The 23,138-nt window shown below is 51.2% G+C and overlaps 1 protein-coding gene across 27 annotated transcripts in view; it reads left to right on the top strand.

The window, feature by feature from the left end:
- The window catches only part of Cit (citron rho-interacting serine/threonine kinase), a 161,762-nt gene that overhangs the window by 130,442 nt on the left and 8,182 nt on the right, over positions 1-23,138 (top strand). For 14 of the 27 annotated variants that reach the window (XM_006249469.5, XM_008769269.4, XM_039089823.2 and 11 more), the window contains 19 exons: positions 2,038-2,178; positions 2,503-2,610; positions 4,391-4,553; positions 4,837-5,001; positions 8,078-8,215; positions 8,550-8,730; positions 8,870-8,961; positions 10,109-10,213; positions 10,442-10,611; positions 11,338-11,382; positions 11,786-11,866; positions 12,015-12,150; positions 13,948-14,087; positions 17,158-17,250; positions 18,602-18,710; positions 18,823-18,951; positions 19,473-19,553; positions 21,724-21,802; positions 21,894-22,073. In XM_006249469.5, coding sequence (XP_006249531.1) covers positions 2,038-2,178; positions 2,503-2,610; positions 4,391-4,553; positions 4,837-5,001; positions 8,078-8,215; positions 8,550-8,730; positions 8,870-8,961; positions 10,109-10,213; positions 10,442-10,611; positions 11,338-11,382; positions 11,786-11,866; positions 12,015-12,150; positions 13,948-14,087; positions 17,158-17,250; positions 18,602-18,710; positions 18,823-18,951; positions 19,473-19,553; positions 21,724-21,802; positions 21,894-22,073 — 2,336 coding nt within the window. The other 13 variants (XM_039089826.2, XM_039089825.2, XM_006249472.5 and 10 more) reach the window with 5 other exon arrangements.

The raw sequence follows: 23,138 nt of genomic DNA, 5'->3' as shown, positions 1-23,138 counted from the left end.
TCTCATAAAGTGCTTGGACAGGTCTAAGCAGGTCACCAAGGTCCACCTCCCAGGGGAGCTCTGGCCCACAAGCACAGCCCGCTTTGCTTCTCTCTGGGCAGTGGATAAATGGCTTTGAAAAATATTCCACAGAGGACAAGGATCCCTCTCCCCTGGCTTTTATTATACTAAGTAAACAACCCATTTCCTGGTGGGCCAATGGAGGATCACTGTGTTTAGTCTAGAGAAATATTTTTGGCCCAGCTGTCACCAGGTGAATCATTTGTGCCCGTGACATGGTTCCCTTGGTTCCTGCTTGCTAATTAATGTCCTAAGAACAGTGGAGAAATCTAAGTAAGGGAATCACTTGGGACTTTACGGACCAAAACCACCCTTTAGGGCAGCATCTTAACTGGTTTCTTCTCTTCCTTTTGTTTAAATACAGACGTCAGTTTATTTTAGAATTCTAAGCTACGCACCTCAGGAGTGACTTCCCTCCCTGTTGGGACAGACACCTGACTGAGACAACTTGCAGGAGGAGGTGTTTATTTTCGCTCACAGCTTCAGAAGAACCATCCATCTTTGTGGGGAGGGTTTGGAGGAGTGGAGCCATGGACACCATGGCAGCCAAGAAGTGGAGAGCAGGAGGTAGGAGAGGGCTCAGGACAAGACACAGCCCCCAGGGATGTGCATCTTCCAAGCAGACCACACTTCCTGTCACTTAGCCCTCTCCCCAGGCTTCCAATGTCATACTGTGACTCCTTTGAAGGCCCACCAGGCTGGAGCACCTAAGATCTAACTGCCCCAGGAATTCATCTCAAAGACACTCAAACACGGGTATCCTTCCCAAAGCAGAGAATTGAGTTTAGCCATCTCACGTGCTAAATGCAGCTGGGCTGGGAGGAAAGGACTGAATTAGAAGGAGAGAAGGAAGAAGGACAGACATAAGGACAGACACAGAGACTACCACCATCTATGTGAGCACTTACTGTGTGACAGACACTGTGTGGAGTTTGTTACCCAGGGAGGCAGGGTCTTACACCCACTAGGGAAGAAGGAGGCAGGGCAGGGTGTCTGTGATGAAGTCAGGATCTAAGCCAGGATCTAGACGATCGCAGGGTCTAGCTCGATGCCTCTGCTAGTCATCACCAGAGGAATGGGGAGCAAGACATAGGCAGAAATCAGGGAAGTAAGAAGGTGGGGACCAGCCAGCTCTGGGGCCACTGTGTCTCTCATTGTGTTGGGGTTGGGGACTGGGGTGTCAGCCTTGGGCTGTCTGAAAGCACCCACGGTGACGTTTATTTTGCTTTCTTACCTTGCTTTCCCGTAGTCTGCAGAGTCTAGCCCACCGGGGGAAGATGTTCTGGGGCCGCAGTAGCTATGGTTACAATATAACCCGAGGGTACATGAAATCAAGCAGGGTCTCCCCGGATGAAGCACGTTTTGACTTACATTTTAATTAGATTCTTCAACACAAACTCTCTCCAATATATGAAACTGATTTCCCCTAGTGGGTTTTAGCAGCTCCTGTTGTATAGCTAGATTCTTCTTCCTTCCTCCCTACACTGTAGAAATGTATCTTCTAAATTGTGGCTGTTTATATACTCAGGGGCAACCCTCAAGTTACAGCTGATGTGGCTTATCTTTTGTGCACACCACACAGCCTTGTCAGTGGCTTTTCTGATCACCCACTGAGGTCCTAGACACCCCCGAGTGGGACAAATGGAACTGATTTGAGCTGCTTCGCTGTCAGCTCTGGACTGTGCTCTGAGGTGCCAAAATGGCTGCCTTTGTAACACAGAATGAGTGGTCCCGGAGTTCTGCTACCTTGCAGTGTGAGATTACAGGCATGTAGCCTTTGGGGGTTCCTAAAAATCTTTTTCAGCTGTGCCCTCCTCTCTTGGAAGAGAAAACAGCCAGCAAATTCTGGAAGGAGTTGCTTTCACAAAGGAACTTCCTGTGTCATACCGGAAGTCTGTTGGGGAATGGGAACCAGGGTGGGAGCGGGCTGTACCTTGTGCGGCGTCAAGCCTCTTGCCATTCCTTCCATCTCACCAGCAAGCCAAGTTGCAGCAGCAGATGGACCTGCAGAAGAACCACATCTTCAGACTGACACAAGGGCTGCAGGAGGCGCTGGACCGGGCGGATCTGCTGAAGACCGAAAGGAGCGACCTGGAATATCAGCTGGAAAACATTCAGGTGAGGGCCAGCAGGGGGCGCTGTGGACAGCCGATGCCCGCTCCTGCCCCCTCCCATTCCCCCTACCCCCCCACCCCCACCCCATTCCCCCAAACCCCTGCACACTTCTTTTCGATTGTTAGTGTCCTTTGGTTGCTTGCTGCCTGTGTTTCTCCACCATTTAATGATGGCAGCCACCATGACCCAGAGTGCCATCTTGCTGGCCTCATGGTGGTTTTGTTTTTCTTGCATTTCCTACTTGACTGTTCATGTCCTTATAACACCAAATCCAAACATAATGCTTCCAGCAGCCTCTGAGGCCATCCTTGTTCCTGTGGATTTTAGGTTCTCTACTCACACGAGAAGGTGAAAATGGAAGGCACTATTTCTCAACAAACCAAACTCATTGATTTCCTGCAAGCCAAAATGGACCAGCCCGCTAAAAAGAAAAAGGTGAGTTTTGGCGCTCAACAGTAGAAGCGGGTGAGCTAGCTCCACAACCCACGAATCGGTAGATGCCACTGTGATAAATAACCATGGAAACAGAAGAGAAGCATGCGTTTTTGTTTGTTCTGGGTTGAACTCTATCAGAGCATAACCGGAACGGCCTTTATCACGGGACCATTGATCAAGACCGACAGATAAAACTGCTTTCACTCCTGTGGGGAAGCTGGGATCGGGCAGGGCGTCATCTGCTGAGGGAATGGGCTTATACGGAGAGGTTGAATGTTAGGTCTCTCACGTGGGTCAGGTCACGTGTGTCTGAGAGTTTAGCAGGTCACATGCCTGGGACTCTTTGGCATGTGTCACCTCCGTGGGTCTCCAGGAAGTACTCGGGGTTGATCTAATCCAGTGCTTTTAGTTAGCTTTATGCTTTGATCCTTTTCAAGACAGAATTTTGCAATGCAGTTCAGGCTGGACCTAAAACCCATAATGGTTTTGCCTTTGGAGCACTGGGACTGTAGGTGCGCGCTCCCATAGTCCCGTGCAGTTAAGTGGCTCACAGATGCAGGAAGTTGAAATGGCCTGCTTAAAATGTGACTAGACAGCTGTCTTCACCAGCGCTGCACTCCGCTTTAAACCGTAACAATGGGGTGAAACCCTAGATGAAAGGCCAGCTGTGACAGGAGGCCCTAGGCTCAGCCCCAGTGTGGAGTGACCAGGTCCTAAGAGGGTCCCTGTGAGGAGATGGCTTTCCATAAGCCCAGCCTGAGGGCTCCCCAACTGCTGTAGCTCTCGTCCTAGCACAGGCCAATCAATCTGAGCGCCAGGAAGGTCTCTGAGGGCTTGGCAGTTTCCTTCCCAGGGTCTTAGCACACTGTGGCAATCACGGCAGCAGTGTTAAGGGAAAGGACGGACCTGATGACCTAGAATAGCCAGAGGAAGGGACCAGAGGAACAATGCCCACAGTTGGCCTCTGTGATCCTTTGGTCACGTCTACTGCTCAGACAGTGCACACAGTTCCCTGAGGCTGTGTCTGACTAACTCCTGGTCACGGGAGGGTTAACACTTACCATGTTACCGTATATTCTTGCTAAAGCTCATGATATTTAACCTTTTTTTTTTTTATTCTGGCAGCGGACTATTGTCTGGTTGTGTCATTGATGTTAGGATGTTTTGCGTTCGTTTTCCTGTTAATTGATTTTTCTTTTGTCAGACGCGTAATTCCATTTTTACTCTTCTGTGTACAGTAACTTTCTGTTGGTATTTTTTTTTTTTTAGTAAGCCCTTTGTTTCGATATCATCTTAGCATTTGTTTTCAATTTTTGCTTTCTTTTTTAAAAAAGAAAAACAACCCTCCCCCTCCCACTCCCCATGTCTTGTCACCAAGCACCACGAGACAAGTTCAAAGGCAAGATGGACCTCTGACCCATAACCACCTCTCCCAGCTCCATACTCCATCCATCCTGATTCCATTTTTTGAGGGGCAAAGACTCCCGGGAAATGGCTCTCCTGTCTTGGGAATGCTAAAGGAAGAGGTGGTGGCAGTTGCAGCATCTTTAACCCTCTTGGTGAAAACCTCTGAACCCGCTCTTTTTTACAGCTGACCGGAATGGGCTGAGGCTCAGCCTCCCCTCCCCCCTCCCCTTCATTTGCCATTTCCCCCCAAACACACTTACAGTGAGTATATGCCTGGCCTTGGTGGCCTGCTCCTCCCGTGTCAGCTTCTCCTTTAGCCTGGGTCCAGTGTCAGTTTCTAGGAGTTAGGAGATATCTCTGTTTCCATTGCTAGGGTTTATTTAGTCGACGGAAAGAGGACCCTGCTTTGCCCACACAGGTTCCTCTGCAGTACAATGAGCTGAAGCTCGCCCTGGAAAAGGAGAAAGCGCGCTGTGCGGAGCTGGAGGAAGCCCTTCAGAAGACCCGCATCGAACTCCGGTCCGCACGGGAGGAAGGTAGGAGCCCTCGGAAAGCCTTCAAAACTATGGAGCAGGCGGAAGACCATCCCCCGTGAGATTGGCCAGGACTAGCTCAGCATCTCTGTGGGCCACGGGCTTTCATTCTTTCATCTCAGGCGCGCCCTGAGTCTGAAAGTTTTGCAGCCTCCTCCGTGTCGCCGAGTTAGCACAACTGCCCTTTTGGTCTTGGGTTCTTGAAAGACAGCCATGGGCAACCTTCTTAGTCTGGTGCAGTAGGTGGCTGAGCCAACCGAAGGCTTTGTAACCGTTGTCTCCGCAGCTGCTCACCGCAAAGCCACGGACCACCCGCACCCATCTACGCCAGCCACTGCGAGGCAGCAGATCGCCATGTCCGCCATCGTGCGGTCGCCTGAGCACCAGCCCAGTGCCATGAGCCTGCTCGCCCCACCATCCAGCCGCAGAAAGGAGGCGTCAACTCCAGAGGGTACGCTCTTGCCTCTGTCCGTTCTCTACTGTTAAAACGTCTGAAATTGGGTAGCTTATAAAGAAAAGTTTGTTTGGCTGAGAAATTCAAGAGCATGATGCCAGCCAGCATCTCAGAGTAGCAGAGGGAGCCATGTAGCCAGACAGAGCATGGGAACCAGGGCGTCCGTCTTCCTGTAAACCCGAGTGCAGTCACAGGAAGCCTGTCCTGATGACACCAGTCTGAGGCTAGAGTCTCCTTCCCTGTCTGCTACCCAGAGTCAGCCGTTGTCGTTTCCAGCAGTAGCTCGTGTTAATATTCAGTCCCGTACCTGATAAGAATGTGTTTCAAGGGTTGGGGATTTAGCTCAGTGGTAGAGCGCTTGCCTAGCAACCACAAGGCCCTGGGTTCGGTCCCCAGCTCCGAAAAAAAAAAAATAAAAAAGAAAAAGAATGTGTTTCAAGAGCATGAAACAGTCTGGTGGTGCATAGCTTTAATCCCGGCACTCAAGAGGCAGTGACCGGCAGATGGCTGTGAGATGGCTTTGGGCCAGCCAGGGCTGCACAGAGAACCCGAGAATATTATCCTGTGTTTCTTAGGTTCACTTTAAAAATCTCACTGACACTCACTGACCTGTACCCTGCAAGCTATCGCCGTGTTATTTAAATACTTTGAAAGAGTGCATTAGATGTGCTTCCCTCTGGCAAAGAACTTAGCAGTATTCCATGTGTGGGTATATGAGTCCCCTACCAAACCAGACCTGCCCTTGCTGCCACAGCACCTCACAGGACACCCTGTGCTTCTAGGGGTGGCTGGCGGGTGAATTCTTAGGAAATGAATCAGTGGGTGAAAGGTTATGGGCCACTTCAAATATGACCCACTGGTGGCCAGTTGCTGTGACCACTGACAGTGTCAAGGGTTTCCTTTGTGGTCTCTAAAGTAGTGTGTCACTCAGAGATGGGAATGGGATGGGAAGGAAGGTAGTTTGAGAAGCCTTAGGAGAGCATCTTAGAGCGATCGATCATTCAGCAGCCTGATTCACTGTCACCCTTCTCAGGTTGTAAATTTTGATGACACTGTCTTGTTGCTGTGTTTATGGACACTTTGGTCAGAATGCTTAACTCTAAAAGTCTTCCAGATGGGCAAGAACGATCCCTGGCCAGGTGTCTGCTGACAGGTGTCTGCTGACAGGTGGCCTGGAGCAGATCTCTGGGCACCGAGGTTCCCCATCTCCCTCTTGGTGTGTATCGTACCTTCTGGGTATTGCTGTGCATTTGTGTCAACTTCCTGAGAGAGGAAGGTGTGGCATTGTGAGGAGACCCCAGCAGAGCTGGGCTTGGCATATATTCCGAGCTTCTCTCTGTGTAAAGTTGCCTTCAGGTTACTGTTAATGGAGAGCCAGTAAATGGGGGTGGGGGGAACTTGTTAATTTAGCAGGCAGGAATAGAAATGTAAGACTCAGTTCTCCAGATGTAACAAGTTTTGAAGAAAAGGTTATTCATGAAAAAACTGGACGTAAAAGAATTCTTGAGTCAGTTCCTAATTCAATAACAAATTCTGTAGCTCATAATTACTACCTTTAATCTGAATTCTGTGAAAAGCATTAGATCTGTATTCCATGACTAAACGTTTACAAGTAATTAGGGCTGGGCTGGCTGTGCACACCTTTGGTCCCAGCATTCAGGAGGCAGAGGGAGAGACAGGCAAACCTTAGTGAGTTCCAGCCAGCCTGGCTGGTCTACCTAATGAATCAGTCCCACACCAGCCAGGGCTGCAGACTGAGACCTGCCTCAGGTAACAGTAACCCCTGCCTGCCCTTAAATGCCCACAGGCAGGGGTGCTGCAATACAGTCAGCTTCTTCCAATAATAATATGTTCTTAAATAAAGTATCATTGGGCCACAGAGGGCATCTTGCTGATTTAAACAGCTCTAGGTACGCACGCAACAGCTCCAGTAATTACAGGTCATGTTTTAAAGGATATGCACCTCACATGCCCTGTGAATCACCTCCTGAAAATGTGCAGTTTGGTGTTTTCAGAGTACTCAGTGTGGTCTGGCCCTTGCTCTGACTGTAGGGCACCCGGAAACCAAACAACCCCTGCTTCTGTCAGCAGATGTTCTGCATTTCTCCCTCTGGCGACCGCTAATCTCCTTTCTCTGTCTGGACCTGCCATTCGTGGTCTCTCAATACCTGGGCTCATACTACAGGCAGCCGTCCGTCCTCCACTGGCTTATTCTCCAGAACACAGCGTTCTTTGGGATCCACCCACACTGTAGCACGTCGCTGTGCCACTGTTTTCTTTTTTTTTTTTTTTTTATTTATTCATTTATTATATATAAGTACACTGTAGCTGTCTTCAGACACACCAGAAGAGGGCATCGGGTCTCCTTACAGATGGTTGTGAGCCACCATGTGGTTGCTGGGAATTGAACTCAGGACCTCTGGAAGAGCAGTCGGGTGCTCTTAACCGCTGAGCCATCTCTCCAGCCCGCCACTGTTTTCTTTACATGGCCGAGTAATATTTCATCGTTTGGGTGGCACATGTTAGCCGTTATGCTGCAGAGGGGCACTCCAGCCTTTTCTGCTGCTTGGCTGCTGTAAGTCACTGTTGCCGCCGTGAGCAGTGTGCAGTTTTCTCGTGGGTTGGTACGTTTTCTGTCCTCTTGGGCATAGAGCTAGGAGTAGAAATTGCTGGAATAATGTACGTATCGTAGTCTATGTATAGCTATGTATGAGGAACTGTCCTCCTGGGTCCTGAGGTAGCTGTTCCACCTCCCACCCCCTTGGAAAGTGCAAACAATGTCGTTTCCCTGTGTCTGCTTCAACCTCGCTTTTCCATCTCTCAGACTCTAGACATTTAGTGGCACGGCACCTTGCTGTGGTTTTAATCTGCATTTCCCCTAAAGCCTAATGACACCTAGCGTTTTTTTCAGGTTCTTTGTGGCTGTTTTTCCTCTTTGGGGAGATATCTAGTCAAAGTATCGCGTTGTGAGAATTCCCGATAGCTTCTCGGAGCCAATCCTAGGGAGGCCGTCTCCCGTCCCTTGGATTGATTCTCTCTTCACTTTCCACTGACCATTTTTCTTTTCCTTCAGAGTTCAGCCGGCGTCTTAAAGAACGTATGCACCACAACATTCCTCACCGGTTTAACGTGGGCCTGAATATGCGAGCCACCAAGTGCGCCGTGTGTCTGGATACTGTGCACTTTGGACGCCAGGCATCCAAATGTCTCGGTAAGAGCTGCAGTTGTGTGTCTGCTGGGCACCTCCATGTCTCCATCTGGAAGAGCTGTCAGGTGGAGGCGATGTTCTAAACTGTCGTGTAATATATTCACCGCCAAAGCTTTTCCCTTCTGTGGGAGGGAGGGCGCTGTATCAGGCTAATGTCTCCCAGTTGGCTTCAAAGTCGTGAACATGTCAGCATGTTCCTGTGCACAGCTCTGTGGGGGCCTGGCCTCAGGGTTGCTTGCGTGCCCAGCTTCACTTGCAGTCCTACTGGGCGTAGGGGAGCTCGGGCTGGCTGGACGCCCAGCTGCCTGTCTTCAGATCCCTGGTTGCTCTCCTCTAGAATGTCAGGTGATGTGCCATCCCAAGTGTTCCACCTGCTTGCCCGCCACCTGTGGCCTACCTGCCGAATATGCCACACACTTCACCGAGGCCTTCTGCCGAGACAAAGTGAGCTCCCCGGGGCTCCAGAGCAAGGAGCCCAGCAGCAGCTTGCACCTGGAAGGGTGGATGAAAGTGCCCAGGTACCTGCTTCAGGGTGGCCTGTGCCCGTCCAGGAGGGTCCCAGGCCACTCCCCATGGCTTACAGGGAAGTGTCTTTGAGGGCCCCTCCCACTTGCTTCTCCCTTCTGACATTTTCCCTGTCTGCCTTTCTGTCCCCAGGAATAACAAACGAGGACAGCAAGGCTGGGACAGAAAGTACATTGTCTTAGAGGGTTCAAAAGTCCTCATCTATGACAACGAAGCCAGAGAAGGTAAACTAGTCAGTGCTGGGGTGAAGGCTTTGTTCTCGGTGTTCAATTTTATTTATTAATTAATTAATTGATTTGTTTTTTTGGTCTGCCTCTCAAGCCTTCTCTGCTCTCCCATTTTTCGAAGTTAAAAGCCAGGTGACTTCTCTAAAGGTTATTGGTGCGGTACTCAATCTATAGGTCTCCCCCTTGAAGGACCCGCAGGGTGCTGCCCCGAAGACCCCACCTGCTAACACACCAGAGAGCTTCCGCCTCAGTCAACTAGCACACAAATCCGCAGCGGCGTCAGAAAGCTGACTGTGCCCTTCATCTGACACACTTTATTTTTTTTTTATCTTCCCCCTCTGCCTTGTCTGCACCTCATTCTGTTCTTTGTCCTTGTGCGGCTCTTTACATGCCTCTCCCCTCCTCTGCTCTGCTCTCCTCTCCCTTCCTCTGCTCTGTTCTCCTCTCCTCTCCCCTCCTCTGTTCTGCTCTCCTCTCCCCTCCTCTGCTCTGCTCTCCTCTCCCCTCCTCTGCTCTGTTCTCCTCTCCCCTCCTCTGCTCTCCTCTCCCCTCCTCTGCTCTCCTTTCCCCTCCTCTGCTCTTCCCTCCTCTCCCCTCCCCTCCTCTCCCCTCCTCTCCTCTCCCCTCCTCTCCTCTCCCCTCCTCTGCTCTCCCCTCCTCTGCTCTTCCCTCCTCTCCTCTCCCCTCCCCTCCTCTACTCTCCTCTCCCCTCCTCTGCTCTTCCCTCCTCTCCCCTCCTCTCCTCTCCCCTCCTCTCCTCTCCCCTCCTCTGCTCTTCCCTCCTCTGCTCTCCCCTCCTCTGCTCTCCCCTCCTCTCCTCTCCCCTCCTCTTCTCTCCCCTCCTCTCCCCTCCCCTCCTCTCCTCTCCCCCCCCTCTCCCCTCCTCTGCTCTCCCCTCCCCTCCTCTGCTCTTCCCTCCTCTCCCCTCCTCTGTTCTTCCCTCCTCTGCTCTCCCCTCCTCTCCTCTCCCCTCCTCTCCCCTCCTCTCCTCTGCTCTCCTCTCATCTCCTCCCCTCCTCTCTCTCATTTCCTCCTCTCCTTTCCTCTCCCCTCCCTTCCTCTCCCCTCCTCCCTCTCTTCCCTCTTCTCTCGTTCTTGGTCCTGTTCTTTTGTTTTTCTTTCCAACCTTCCTCTTCACACCAAGCTGGACAGAGGCCGGTGGAAGAATTTGAGCTGTGCCTTCCCGATGGGGATGTATCTATTCATGGTGCCGTTGGTGCTTCTGAACTTGCAAATACAGCCAAAGCAGGTGAGTGGGATCCAGAAGAGCCCCGCCCAGGAGGCGGGCTGGGGTTGACAAATTGAGAGGAGCAGGATGGGGATGTGGCACTTTGCTGTGCCAAGGAGGACCGCCTCTGTCCAGGAGTCCAGGCTGCAGGGCCTGGTGGGATTCTGATACAGTGACAATAGTCATCCCTGTTGGGGGGTGGGATGGGGAGCATCCATGGCCAATCTCGTGCTCTCTGGAATCTTGTAGATGTCCCATACATACTGAAGATGGAGTCCCATCCGCATACCACCTGCTGGCCTGGGAGAACCCTCTACCTGCTGGCACCCAGCTTTCCTGACAAGCAGCGCTGGGTCACAGCCCTAGAGTCTGTCGTCGCAGGTGGGAGAGTTTCTAGGGAAAAGGCAGAGGCCGATGCTGTGAGTATGTGACCACGATGTGGGTCGGGGTTTCTCTGTAGGGTGAGTGGCTGTGGGCGCTGACCATAAGGTTGGGGCCCTGCCCGGCAGGGTCCCCACTTGCTCTGTCTGGGAGCTGATGGCCGAAGCCAAGGTCATGCCTCCCTTTGTGGTGCAGAGCAGGGGAAGCTCCAGTGTCTGCCTGGAGCAGCCTCAAAGCAGCCAAGAGTTTGTAAGGAAGCCCTCCACCCCCGTTTCCTCCCTGAGGTCCTTGAGTTCTAAGCACTTTGACTGGAAACCCGGAAGCAGACACTGTCAGTGTGCCAGTGAGCACCTGCGCTCCCAGAAGCTGCACGCAGTCTGTCCAGCTGCCTCTGCAGCATCTGCTGTCTGTAGGCAGGTCTGAAATCCCAGCTGTCCCTAAGATGTTGCAGATTCGCCGTGCTGATGGGCACGGCTCCTCCTAGACACTCCTGGGTGCAGGCTGGGCTCTTTGCTCACTGGTATTTGCCCCTCTGAAGACCAAGCAGTGCTTTTCTTTCTTTTTTTTTTTTTTTTTGGTTCATTTTTTCGGAGCTGGGGACCGAACCCAGGGCCTTGCGCTTCCTAGGCAAGCGCTCTACCACTGAGCTAAATCCCCAACCCCCAAGCAGTGCTTTTCACATTCTTAACTGTGAGCCTCCTGAAAAACTGTCCTGTCCCACACATGAGCCTCTCTCTGAAATGTCTGTTAATGTGTCCCAATAGGCATGGGACTGTACTTCTTGTGAGCGTCTGCCCGTGTGGGTTGAGGTAAAGAGAACTAGAGGCTCAGCTTGCGAGGACGCCTGCACTCTGTGTTCTTGCTGCAGCTGAGGTGGGGAAGGGGCTTCCTAACAGCTCGTTAACCCTCTGTACCCTATCTTACCATTTCCTGTCACAGAGTCGCTTTCTGTGCCTATGTCACCCACCTGTGTGTGTCCGCACAAAGCCATAACCCCAAAGCTAATTAAGGGCTGCCCAAGATAAGCCATTAACAATGACCTGGGGTTTCAGTCAAGGGATGTGGCCAGTGCCTGGGTCACGGCTCTGTGGCCGAGCACTTGGCTTGGCGTGTAAGCTTGACTTGAGGTTACTGTCCCTCTGGACAGCATGGCCATAGACAGTGTGAACTCACCCTGCCTCATCTTTTCTGTTTTCTTTCACATATGGAAAGAAATTACTTGGAAACTCTCTGCTGAAGCTGGAAGGTGACGACCGGCTTGACATGAACTGTACCCTGCCCTTCAGCGACCAGGTACGTTGCCTGGGCACCGGGCACGGTCGGCCAGCAGCTGGCTGCAGTCACGCACGGTCAGGGTGGGGGCAGGGTAGCTTTATTGCTGGTGAGCACGGGGTTATTGCGGTGTCTGCTTATGCTCTGTCTCTGGACCTTGCCCTCGCAGGTGGTGCTGGTGGGCACCGAGGAGGGCCTCTATGCGCTGAACGTCTTGAAAAACTCCTTAACCCACATCCCAGGAATCGGAGCAGTCTTCCAGATTTACATCATCAAGGACCTGGAGAAGCTGCTCATGATAGCAGGTGGGAGGCCCAGCGTGCAACCTCTTTGCTGGCTTTTGTGGGCAGCACTTGGAGAGCGGAGCTGCATGCAGGAGCTGCGCAGAAGCAGCCTCCTGGCAGCAGGCTGGAGCAGCACCGTCCCTTTTCTGTGTCTCTGCTGATGCCAAGCCGCAGCTGATGGGCCTTTGCCCACATTTGGTTCCCTGTGCAGTTTACCAGCCTGACACCCTGAAAGGACTCTATGCCATTCTGCCGCAGGCAGAGTGCTGGATTAGCTCTCGTTGCTATAACCAGGCTTCTGAGGAAGAAAAGAGGTTTATTTACCCCACAGATCCCTCCGGAGGTTCCAAATCCCAAAGGGCATCACACCCGCTTGTTGAAAAGTTCTCCCTGGTGGCGTGACCTCATGCAGGAGCATGCAGGTCATCACCACACAGGAACACTGGATAGTCAAGGCTTACTCCTTTATAGACCTCTCACGAACTCATGGGAGCTGCTTTCTGAGGCCTGAGACCTCCCGTTAGACCCTGGGCCTACCACTTTCTGTGTTTAATTTTACGTGTCTGTACACTGCAAGGCCTCACGGACTGAGTCAAGTCAAACTTTGTTTTTCTGTTTTAGATAGGCTTTCATGTCACCCAGGCTGGCCCCAGACTCCTGATCCTTCTCTTTCCCACGTGTAGGAATGCTGGGAATATCCGATCAGGTTGGGCGGGCCCTTCGTTCAAGTTGCCCCAGCTCCAGCGTGGGCTGTGATCTCCCGAGAGCTAGCCCCCTGCATGTGATCAGGATGTGGTTACCACAGGATCCTCCCTGTGTTGATGAACGGCAGACCTTCCTCTGCCTCATACTCGCCAGCGTTTTGTTACGTGTCTTCCCTTTTGTGCATTTTTTTGTTTTTTATCCATTTGAGTTAATTGTAGATATGAGCCGCAACCCAGTCCATCAGCCTGTGAGCCTGGCCATCCTGTCACATGTCTATGGCACGCGTGAGCCGGGCCGTCCTGTCACATGTCTATGGCACGCATCTTCTTTTTAACCTTACTGCTCGCTGGCAGACTTTGTTTACTTGCTTATATTTTTGAAGCAGGCGTCCCAGGCTGGCCCTGGACTCTATGTAGCTGAGGATGGCCTTGAACATCCTACCTCCTGCCTGCACCTCCTGAGTGCTGGGATCACAGGCACCAGCCGTCACCCCTCTGTCTCTCACACCACAGACACATCTGAATATCTGGACCCCTTTGTCGATCCCCAACACATTCTTTCTCCCGTGTTCTGGGAGCATGTTTGAAATTCTTTAGTTTTTATTTTCCTGCAAAATTATTTGCATTCCCCAAGAACCTTAAGACTGGGAAATCAGTGGCTTTCATTTCAGATCTAAAACATGGGCTAAGACACTGAGCGTGGGTGCTGGTTAAGTGTGTCCTTATAGAAAATCCAAAAACCTTCCGCCCAGTCTCAAAATGGGTGTTGTATCAGAACCACCGGCAGAAAAATTCCTTCCTGGATCTTACTTGATGGGTCTCAGGCAAAATAAAGGACCCTTCCTCCGTCCCCCAAACCATGGTATAGAATTAACTGTGGGCCTTAGAGCTTTACCAGACCCAAAGGAATTCCATGTGTAGACTTGGGTCCTATCCCCTAGGCATTTTGTTTTATACGCAGATATTCTAAACTCAGAAGCCCTTCTGTCCCCCTCATCTTGGATAAGGAGCACCCCCTACTTTGTCCACAGAGGCTCCTGTGGTTTTTGGTCACGGGTAAACCAGCTGTCTTCATTTTTGGGACCCCTGATCACAGCTCTTCCTTTCCTCTCAGGGGAAGAGCGGGCTCTGTGTTTGGTGGACGTGAAGAAGGTGAAGCAGTCGTTGGCACAGTCACACCTTCCTGCCCAGCCTGACGTCTCCCCCAACATATTTGAAGCCGTCAAAGGCTGCCACCTGTTTGCTGCTGGCAAGGTAACCCCTTCCCCCCAACCCCCTGCCTCCAGTCTTTTGCTGATGGAATGTTCTGGAGATCAGGCCTGCTCCCCTTCCTATCAAACGCAGCTGAGTCGACCCTGAAAATAAGGCCTACGAACACTTGGGTTCCTTCTGGTACTGACGTAATTTGGGTAGATGTGAGGCATTGACCCAGGCTTTGGGTCAAAGGGAAATGTCTGAGGAACATGGACGCTGCTGGTAAAACCCAGGGTCACAGAGCCCGAGAGAACACGTGATGAGCACCCGGGAGGCAGAGGCAGGCAGGTCTGTGAGTGCGACGTCAGCCTGGGGTACAGAGCGAGTCCTAGGCCTGCTACAGATGTGTTGTGAGCCTCTGTCTCCAAACAAAACAGAAACAATCCAGAAAAAAGGCAGTCCGCCTGGAGAGAGTGTTTATTACCAGAAACTCACAAATTCTAGGTTATATTTATTTGCTGGTCCCTCGGTACCTGCCAGAGACTGGCTCTAGAACCACCACTTATACAAGGCGAAATGCAAAGATGCTGCCAACCTCTTTGCTGTGCACAGCTGGTGGGGTCTTGTGCTCTTCTCCCTGCTTCCATCATCCCTAGATGATGTATAGCACTAGTGTGGCAGTGTCTGGTGCCAGGACAGGACACGCCAAGACAAAAGCCTCCAGAACGTTTATTGTGCCCTGGCCCAAGACATTTCTGTATGGGTCGGTTCTGCAGTGTTAGGAGCCAGTGGTAGAGGGCCAAGGGCGCAGCAGAAACTACTTTCCAGAACTTGCCAGTGCCAGTTTTCTTGGGTTTTCAACCTACCAAAATTCAGCGTAGAAACATCGATCTGTCATTGGCTTTCTCCTTTAAAAATTGACAAGGCCAAGAGTATTTACTTATAGCTGTGTACACACACACACACACGTGTACACTTCCGGTGATATCAGAACCAAGTGTTTTTTTTTTTTTTTTGTTTCAGGACAGGGCCTCACTAGCTTTGGCTGGCCTGGACTATTTAGATCAGGCTGGACTTGAGCTAGAGACCTGCCAGTCTCTGCTTCCCGAATAGAGGAGTGTACCGACTCACCAATCTTGAGTCAAGCACTGATAGAGCCCCTAGTACTGTAGGGTTCTTCTCATTTCACCCCCATGTGGGTTCCAGGGGTGGAATCAGTTCACCCTGCTTGTGCTGTGACTGCACTCACCAGCTAAGCCATCTTGCTGGCCCAATGCCTTACATTTCGCCCCCATTCATCTCGTTAGAGGGGATTTGTGTTGCTTTGAAAGACCTTGGTGGTCTTTTCACTCAGAGGACTGAGTGTTCCACATTCAACAGGGTGGATGGTGGGAAGGTCATACATTGACCTTCATCCATGCACCATGGTGTATGCATAGGCATACACACATGCACACCTGTTGGAATCTGTGTCACAGTGTTGCTTTGTCTGTCATTATCTTCTGCCTTTGCCTTTTTATTTAATTTCCCTCACTCCTCCCACCCCCATTATCCTCCCAGTTTCTTATCTAGCTCACTACTTCCATAGTGGAGTTTTTTTTTTCAAGGCTACGCATTGTCCTCTGACTACTATTTTAGCTGCACCCTGTATCTGTTGGTGTGTGTTTATCATCATCCCACGGATTTTAAAGTTCTTCCTATGAACAATGAGTTACTTAGGAATGTACATATTAGTTTCCAAAAATAACTTAAAAGTTATAAATCACCCCTTTTAATTATTTGGAATACTAAAAACAATGAGAATGTGCACGTAAACTATAAAGCCTTGTACTATATTACACGCACTGCCCCTCCAACCCCAGAGGCAGCATCACCAGCAGTCTGCTGCGTTTTCCTCTCTGCCTTCAGCTCCAGGCCTTCAGCTTCCAGACGTATGTGCAGTGGGTCTCTTTTCAGTCGTGGTGGGAGATAAAATCCTGACTGTAGGAGGTAGAAACAGGATCTTCATGTAGAACTCCATAGCCACGGACCCAACTGAAGAACTTTTCCCCCTGCACCCAAATGTATTCGTTCTTGTCTGCATTTGGCTCAGCTTTTCCAAGGTTCTGTCAGTCTGTCTGTCACTGCAGGAAGTCTTGGCCGCCAGAGCTTGGAACTCGAGGCTGTTTCTGAGATGCCTGTGTATCAGAAGGCAGACAGGAATGCTGGCTCCCCCATTTCCAGCCGTATTCAGTATGGGACCTCTGTCCATGGCAGGGCCACCCTGTAACGGCTGTTGTTGGTTGCTAGCTGGACAATCTAGAACCACCTGGGAGAGGAGCCCCTCTATAGGACTTTGGGGGGTTACCTTATGAAATCAGTATGAGCGGTTTACCTTAGCTGTGGCCAGTCCTTCCCCTAAGCAGGGCGTCCTAGATTGTATGGCTGGGCAAATCAAGCTGAGCTTTGGCATGCGTGCATTTGTCTCTCTCCACTCCCCCACTCCATGCCCTCCACCCCTCACCTGCCCCCGCTTTAGCTCCTGTCGACCTGTGTTCACTTCAGCCATGAGCTGCACCTTTCACTGAGAACCAGGTTTAACCCCACCTCCCACTCATTGTTATGTCAGGAGATCTGATCACAACACCAGTTAAGAAGCCATGACTGTGATAATCTGCTCTGAAAAGGCCCTAACCATGCCCCAGGGGTATGTCCTCAGGGGTTCCAACTCACCAAGTTGACAGTGGAGATGAACTACCTCACAAAATTCCCTAGTACCTACCCCTTACTCCCTGGCATCACCGTGTCCTCCCCTACTCAGGGTAATGTCAAAAAAGTCTGCCTCCTCCCAAAGGCACGTGTATCTGAACTGTGAGATGTCACAAGGTCCCTAGGCCTTCTCTTTGTCCCAGCTAAGGCAGTGAGTCTCAAACCAGGGCTGATTTTGTCCCCAGGAGACATCTGGTAATGTGTAGACAGTTTTGATTTTCACAAGTAAAGGGTGGTCAGGGCCACGATGCTCCGTTGTCCTCCAGTGCACAGTGGTCCAAGATGTCTGTGGTGCTGAGGCTGAGCCCTGTCTAGTTCTGTGCAGAGTGTTAGTTAGTTCATGCTGGTCACAGTTCTCTTTCCTGCCCCCATGGCCTTCTAGATCGAGAACAGCCTCTGCATCTGTGCCGCCATGCCGAGCAAAGTCGTCATCCTGCGCTACAACGACAACCTCAGCAAGTTCTGCATCCGCAAGGCAAGCCGCCAGCCCCGCCCCCGTCCCGGGGTCCAGCCCTGCCCCGGGGTCCAGCCCCGCCCCCACCCCGTCCAGCCACACACTGCGCCCTGTTGAGGAAAGTTTATGTCTGTCTAGAGCATGAGACCTGTCCTGGAAGATCCCAGAGCCTGTGGTAGCCACAGTGTCCCCTCTTCCTTTACTCCTGTTTGGGGTCTGCTCAATGGACTCAGCTTTCTGAAGGTGGATGGAGGAGATACCCCTCTGTGCTGACAGAAAGCAGCTGTCTTAGAGGTTAACAGTCCCAGGCAGTGTCTGTCTGTCTCCCTCAGCGCCTGCAGGTTTCTGGTGATAAGGGACAAGCCGGCACTGGCTCCATTTTGTCTTGTGGTCAAAAGTCTGGTTCTCCTCGGGACAGAATGCTTTGTGGGGATGACCACTGTATGGAGGAGAAACATTCCAACCCTTAACGTTGCCTCGCTTCTGGAGACCACGTCCGCTGTCCCCAGACTAAGTGTGTTGTGTAGTGATAAGTCTGGCTCATGCCTGGTCATGTTCATGCTGATACCAGAGTGAAAAAGGAAATGAGCTATGTGTCCGGGTTGTTGGTGAACGGCTGTCACTGTAGCCTCCTTAGCCAGTGCTGCTCGCCCAGCCGTGTATCGGACCGAGCTGGCCCCTTCAGGGTTCTGATAAGCAAGTCGAGTAGCAAAGATGGGAAAAGACCTGCCTTCCCCATCTAAGGCTGAATCTACCTTTGGCTTTTCTTATCGCCTCACGGTAACATCCATGTCTGTTTCCTTAGTATGCAACCGATGTTACATTTTCTGTGACAGTGAAAAAAGCTTGAACCTTTGGCTTCAGGCAAACAGGATCCCGGCCGTCACCCTGAGAAAGCGTGCTGGTTACGTTTTGTTCGGTTTTAATGAGGATTGGCCTAGAAACAACTCCGAGTGATTAGGAGGCGGTGAAGGCAGGGGTGCAGGCATGAATGCTGTGTGGATAAAACAGCCTCATTGAGAAACCAGCAAATTACCATCCAGCCCAAAGGTGGACCTAGGCTAGGCAGCGCAGCCACCAGTGCTAGGAGTTGGTGTGAGTCCCCAGCGTTCTGCTCCTTCAAGGACACATTGTTGCTGTTCTACCCATCTGTGAAAACGGTGTTTCTCACCCATTTGAGGGCTGCAGTTCCCCCTTGTTTTTTCAGGATGCCTGGGCTCTGGGGTAGAGTGACCAGTGATGGGATACCTTACGGGTCGTGGGTCACCCTCGCAGGCATGTTGTGAGAGGCTTGGCTAGAGGCTCAGGCAGAGACAGAGCAGCAGAAACAAGGGGTCCTGTGTCATCTCTGTCCCTCTGTCCCTCCCCTCAGGAGATTGAGACCTCTGAGCCCTGCAGCTGTATCCACTTCACCAATTACAGTATCCTCATCGGAACCAACAAGTTCTATGAGATCGACATGAAACAGTACACGCTTGAGGGTATGGCTGCCACCCTCCCTCCTCCTTCCCACCCCATGCAGCCCTGGCCCTGTGGAGGGCGGCTCGGGCTTTGGACATCATCCCTGAAGCCCCGCCTGGCCTGCCTTCACAGAGTTCCTGGACAAGAATGACCATTCCTTGGCACCTGCTGTGTTCGCATCCTCGACCAACAGCTTCCCCGTCTCCATCGTGCAGGCAAACAGCACCGGGCAGCGGGAAGAGTACCTGCTGTGTTTCCACGGTAGGTCCCCAGCCGGGACCCATTGCACTGCCCTTGCTCGGCAGGGAGAGGGTGGGGTCTTGCCAAGGGGACAGAGAATGTCTTCCCAGCATCACAGATGCCCACTGCGGTTCACTCCCAACCATGGCAGGGGCCTGGCCATCCTGGAGTTGCTTTCCCGCCTTCCCTCCCTTGCTGCCTCTGATTTTTACTACCTTTTCTCTTGATTTTTTTTTTCTTATTTAAGTTTTTCTTCTTTTTTAATCTCTGGGCATTTCTTTTCACCGTTCCTGCCTGACTCCCTCCTTCTGTCTCCCACTTTTTTTTTTTTTTTGCTTGAACTCTCTTTCTTGAGGAAAACTGATTACTCAGAAAAACTTTACTTAGGAAAAATTCAGTTTAAACTGGAGATGGATTTGTGACAGTCGTCTGGTTTTGCCAGTCCAGTTAGATCCGGCCAACTGTCCCCTGGACTTTGGCCCTCATTCTCCCACCAAAGCGTGTGGTGTGGCTGATGTCCCCATGCCCTTGGCACCTTACAGAATTTGGGGTGTTCGTGGATTCTTATGGAAGACGTAGCCGCACAGACGATCTCAAGTGGAGTCGCTTACCTCTGGCCTTTGGTATGTGAGGTACGGGGCGGGGGCGGGGGATCACCTGTTCCCCAAAGCTCTCGTCCTGGGAAGGAATCATGTGGAATTCTTGGCTTTGGTCTGGTACTGGTGTCTTCCAATGGACTTAAGTGGCATGGGCGGAATTCACCTAACTGTGTTTGTGGAGAACTGTGGTCCTGTCTCCAAGCCCACACAGGCCATCCTTATGGGATGTAAACTCTCCATGATACAGAGGAAAGCGTTCTTCCTCGTGGATCTTCAGTTATCTTCCAGGCCATGTAGTGTCCCATGGCACATGTGAACACAAGTTAATTCTGACTAGGCAGGACTGTGAGCTCACGCCTGTTCATTCTGTAAGCACAACACCATGGTCGGCTTCCTTGTGCTGTCTCGTCACATGCTGTTCATTGATAGTACGTCATCCCTATGTGTGAAGTAGGTCAGAGATGAAACAGATATGCAGGTCCACAGGACAAGACTCTGGACGCTCTGCAGCACCATGGTAGCCAATGGGATACACACACACACACACACACACACACACACACATACACACTGTTACACAAATACACACATACACACTCACATGCTACCTCTGTCACACATACACAATTCTCTCTCTGTCACACACATACACTCACACATGCGCACATGTATTCTCCAACTTGCATGCACAGAATAAACAAACAAATGTAAAGAATATACCTTTTGTTGTTCACCCTTTGCTATGCAAGAAGCCATCCTGGATCTCAGGAGCTGGAAACAGCAGTCTGTTGTCTTCAGCTCTGGGTCTGCTCAGCTGTGTCCCTCATGGTGTCACTGGATCTAGGACAAGGAGAAACAAGGTGGCTTTTCCTTCTCTGTTTTGCTTTTCTTTTGTTGGCCACGGGGGTTTTTAGCTAGAGGCCTTGGTTCCCTTCCATCCGGACTCATCCAGGATTATAAACAGAGGCTTCATGGCCGTTTTTTTTTTTTTTTTTCTTTTTCTTTTTTTAGGAGCTGGGGACCGAACCCAGGGCCTCGCGCTTGCTAGGCAAGCGCTCTACCACTGAGCTAAATCCCCAACCCCATGGCCGTTCTTTTACACCACATTCTGCTGGTTCAAGCAGGCCCACAGGGCTGCCATGTTCAGTCATGGCTTGCCACAGGAGCAGCAGTGACAACAGAGGAGAGAGAACAGGCCATCCTGTCTTCTCTGGTTGCAGTGTCCCCTCAGAGAGAGAGATGAGTATTAAGATGTAGCTGCTATGCTGGCACACAGGAGGGGTCTGGAGTTCATGGCCAGCCTGGGCAGCATAGGGAGACTGTGGAGAAAATGAATAACAGTGGAGCCCACCACAGTATCTAAATCCCGGTCTTTTAAAACTGCTTGGAGAGAGGGGTTAGGGATTTAGCTCAGTGGTAGAGCGCTTGCCTAGCAAGCGCAAAGACCTGGGTTCGGTCCCCAACTCAGGGGGGAAAAAAAAAAAAACTGCTTGGAGAGGTCAGAGAGAGAGCACACTGACTGCTCTTCCAGGGGACCCTGGGTTGGTTCCCAGCACCCAGGCTGTGGCTCACAGCCATCTGTAACTCCAGTTCTCGGGGATCTGACACCTTCTTCTGGTCTCTGAGGGCATCAGGCACAGATGTGCACAGACACTCATATACGGGCAAAACACATGTATAGGAAAAGAAAATCTTTAACAACTTGCAGAGTGTTGTAGTGTAAACAGGTCCATAGGAGCAGGCTCACACTGTTGTCTGGCTCCTAAGTTCTCCATCTTGTTGTCCCCAAAGAGAAGGACGTTCCTGAGCTTACCATATTCCCAGCGTTCTGTGCAAATAAAAGCATACAGTCGGCTTCTCCCCATCACAAGGGTTGCATGCTCTGCGCATGCGTCTGAACTTGCTCTGCCAGCTGAGCAGAGCACTGTGGGTAGATAAGGGGCTTCCTGACGTGTCTCTTACCTTGCGCAGTGCAGAGTTCCACAGGGTTGCAGTAATTTTACTTAACTCATTTCTCTGGTGTAAGTTATTCTGTCTTACGCTGTAGTGAGCAACAAGGCAGGACTGAACCCAAGCTCACGTGGTGACGCTGTGTGGGTGCTGGATGCTGGGTCACTGGTCCTTGTTCAGATTTGATTTGACTCATCTCCCTACCCTCTCTTTTTCCTCACGTTCATCCTCCATGGCCCGGCAGCCTACAGAGAGCCTTATCTGTTTGTGACTCACTTTAACTCCCTGGAAGTAATTGAGATCCAGGCACGTTCCTCACTGGGGTAAGCATTTCCTTCCATGCTTTGAAGACAGGAGTGCCAAGCGGCAATGGAGGTAACCAGTAACTGTCACCTCTCTCCTGGAATCCTGCAGGACCCCTGCCCGAGCCTATCTGGAAATCCCAAACCCTCGCTACCTGGGCCCCGCAATTTCCTCCGGAGCAATTTACCTGGCCTCCTCATACCAGGACAAGTTAAGGGTCATATGCTGCAAAGGAAACCTCGTGAAGGAGTCTGGCACTGAGCAGCACCGCGTGCCCTCCACATCCCGCAGGTACTGAGGCTCCTTCCCTCCTCCACGGGAAGATGCTCAGGGTAAAGCATGCTTTCGTGTCTGGCCATCATCTTAAGCATCACAGGGATTGTGGAGGGCTCCTGCTCACAGCGGCAGGGAGTGTCTGACATTTCCCTGAGGGAGTCTTCAGTGGCACTGTCCCCAAGAACAACTCAAGACTTATGCTTCCTTCTTTGATCTGTGCCTGCTGTGATAGCAGCTGAGCCCCAGGGAAACCTGTGGCCCCTCCTTCAGGCTGCTCATGCCCAGTGCAAGAGGAAAGCAACTGGAAGCCTCAGTCTAATCCTGATGGGCCCACTAGAACACTGTGGGAGCTCCCCAGAAAGCCTGCAGCCTAGAATTGGGACCAGGAAGGACTTCCCCAAAGAAAGAAACCAAGGGAGGGGCATCAGGAGGGCAAAGAGGCGAGGCAGGCAGAGGGGAGGTCCTGAGAAGTGAGGCGGGGCTGGGTTGGTGTGGGGCCGTGGCCACTGAAGGCTTCTATGGAACCTGAGAACTCTTCAGTTCTAATAGTTTATTTTAAAACTTGCATTTATCTTTGAAATCTAACCCCCAAAGGGCACAGAAAGTATTAAGTAATAGTCTCTTTGGTTTCTTTCTTATGTTTAAAAAACAAACAAAGGGGGTTGGGGATTTAGCTCAGTGGTAGAGCGCTTGCCTAGGAAGCGCAAGGCCCTGGGTTTGGTCCCCAGCTCCGAAAAAAAGAACCAAAAAAAAAAAAAAAAAAACAAACAAACAAAGATTTATGTATTTTTATTTATTTTTGTTTGATTGAGATAAGGTGCCACTTTGTAGCCTTCACTGGTCTAGAGCTCTATATTGTGGACCAGGCTGGCCTTGAACTCAGAGAGATCTTCTGCCTCTGCCTCTGCCTCTGCCTAGACTGTCTACTTACGCACCAGCTCTTTTTTTTTTTTTTTTAATTTTTATTTTATGTATTTGAGTATTTTGCCTGCATGTATGTGTGTGCTTGGAGACCAGAAGAGGGTGTCAGATCCTCTGTAACTGAAGTTACAGACAGTTGTGAGCCGCCATGTGGGTGTT

Source organism: Rattus norvegicus, chromosome 12 (genome assembly GCF_036323735.1).
Source record: "Rattus norvegicus strain BN/NHsdMcwi chromosome 12, GRCr8, whole genome shotgun sequence".
Classification (NCBI taxonomy): Eukaryota; Metazoa; Chordata; class Mammalia; order Rodentia; family Muridae; genus Rattus; species Rattus norvegicus.
This window is presented reverse-complemented; position numbering and strand designations above follow the sequence as displayed.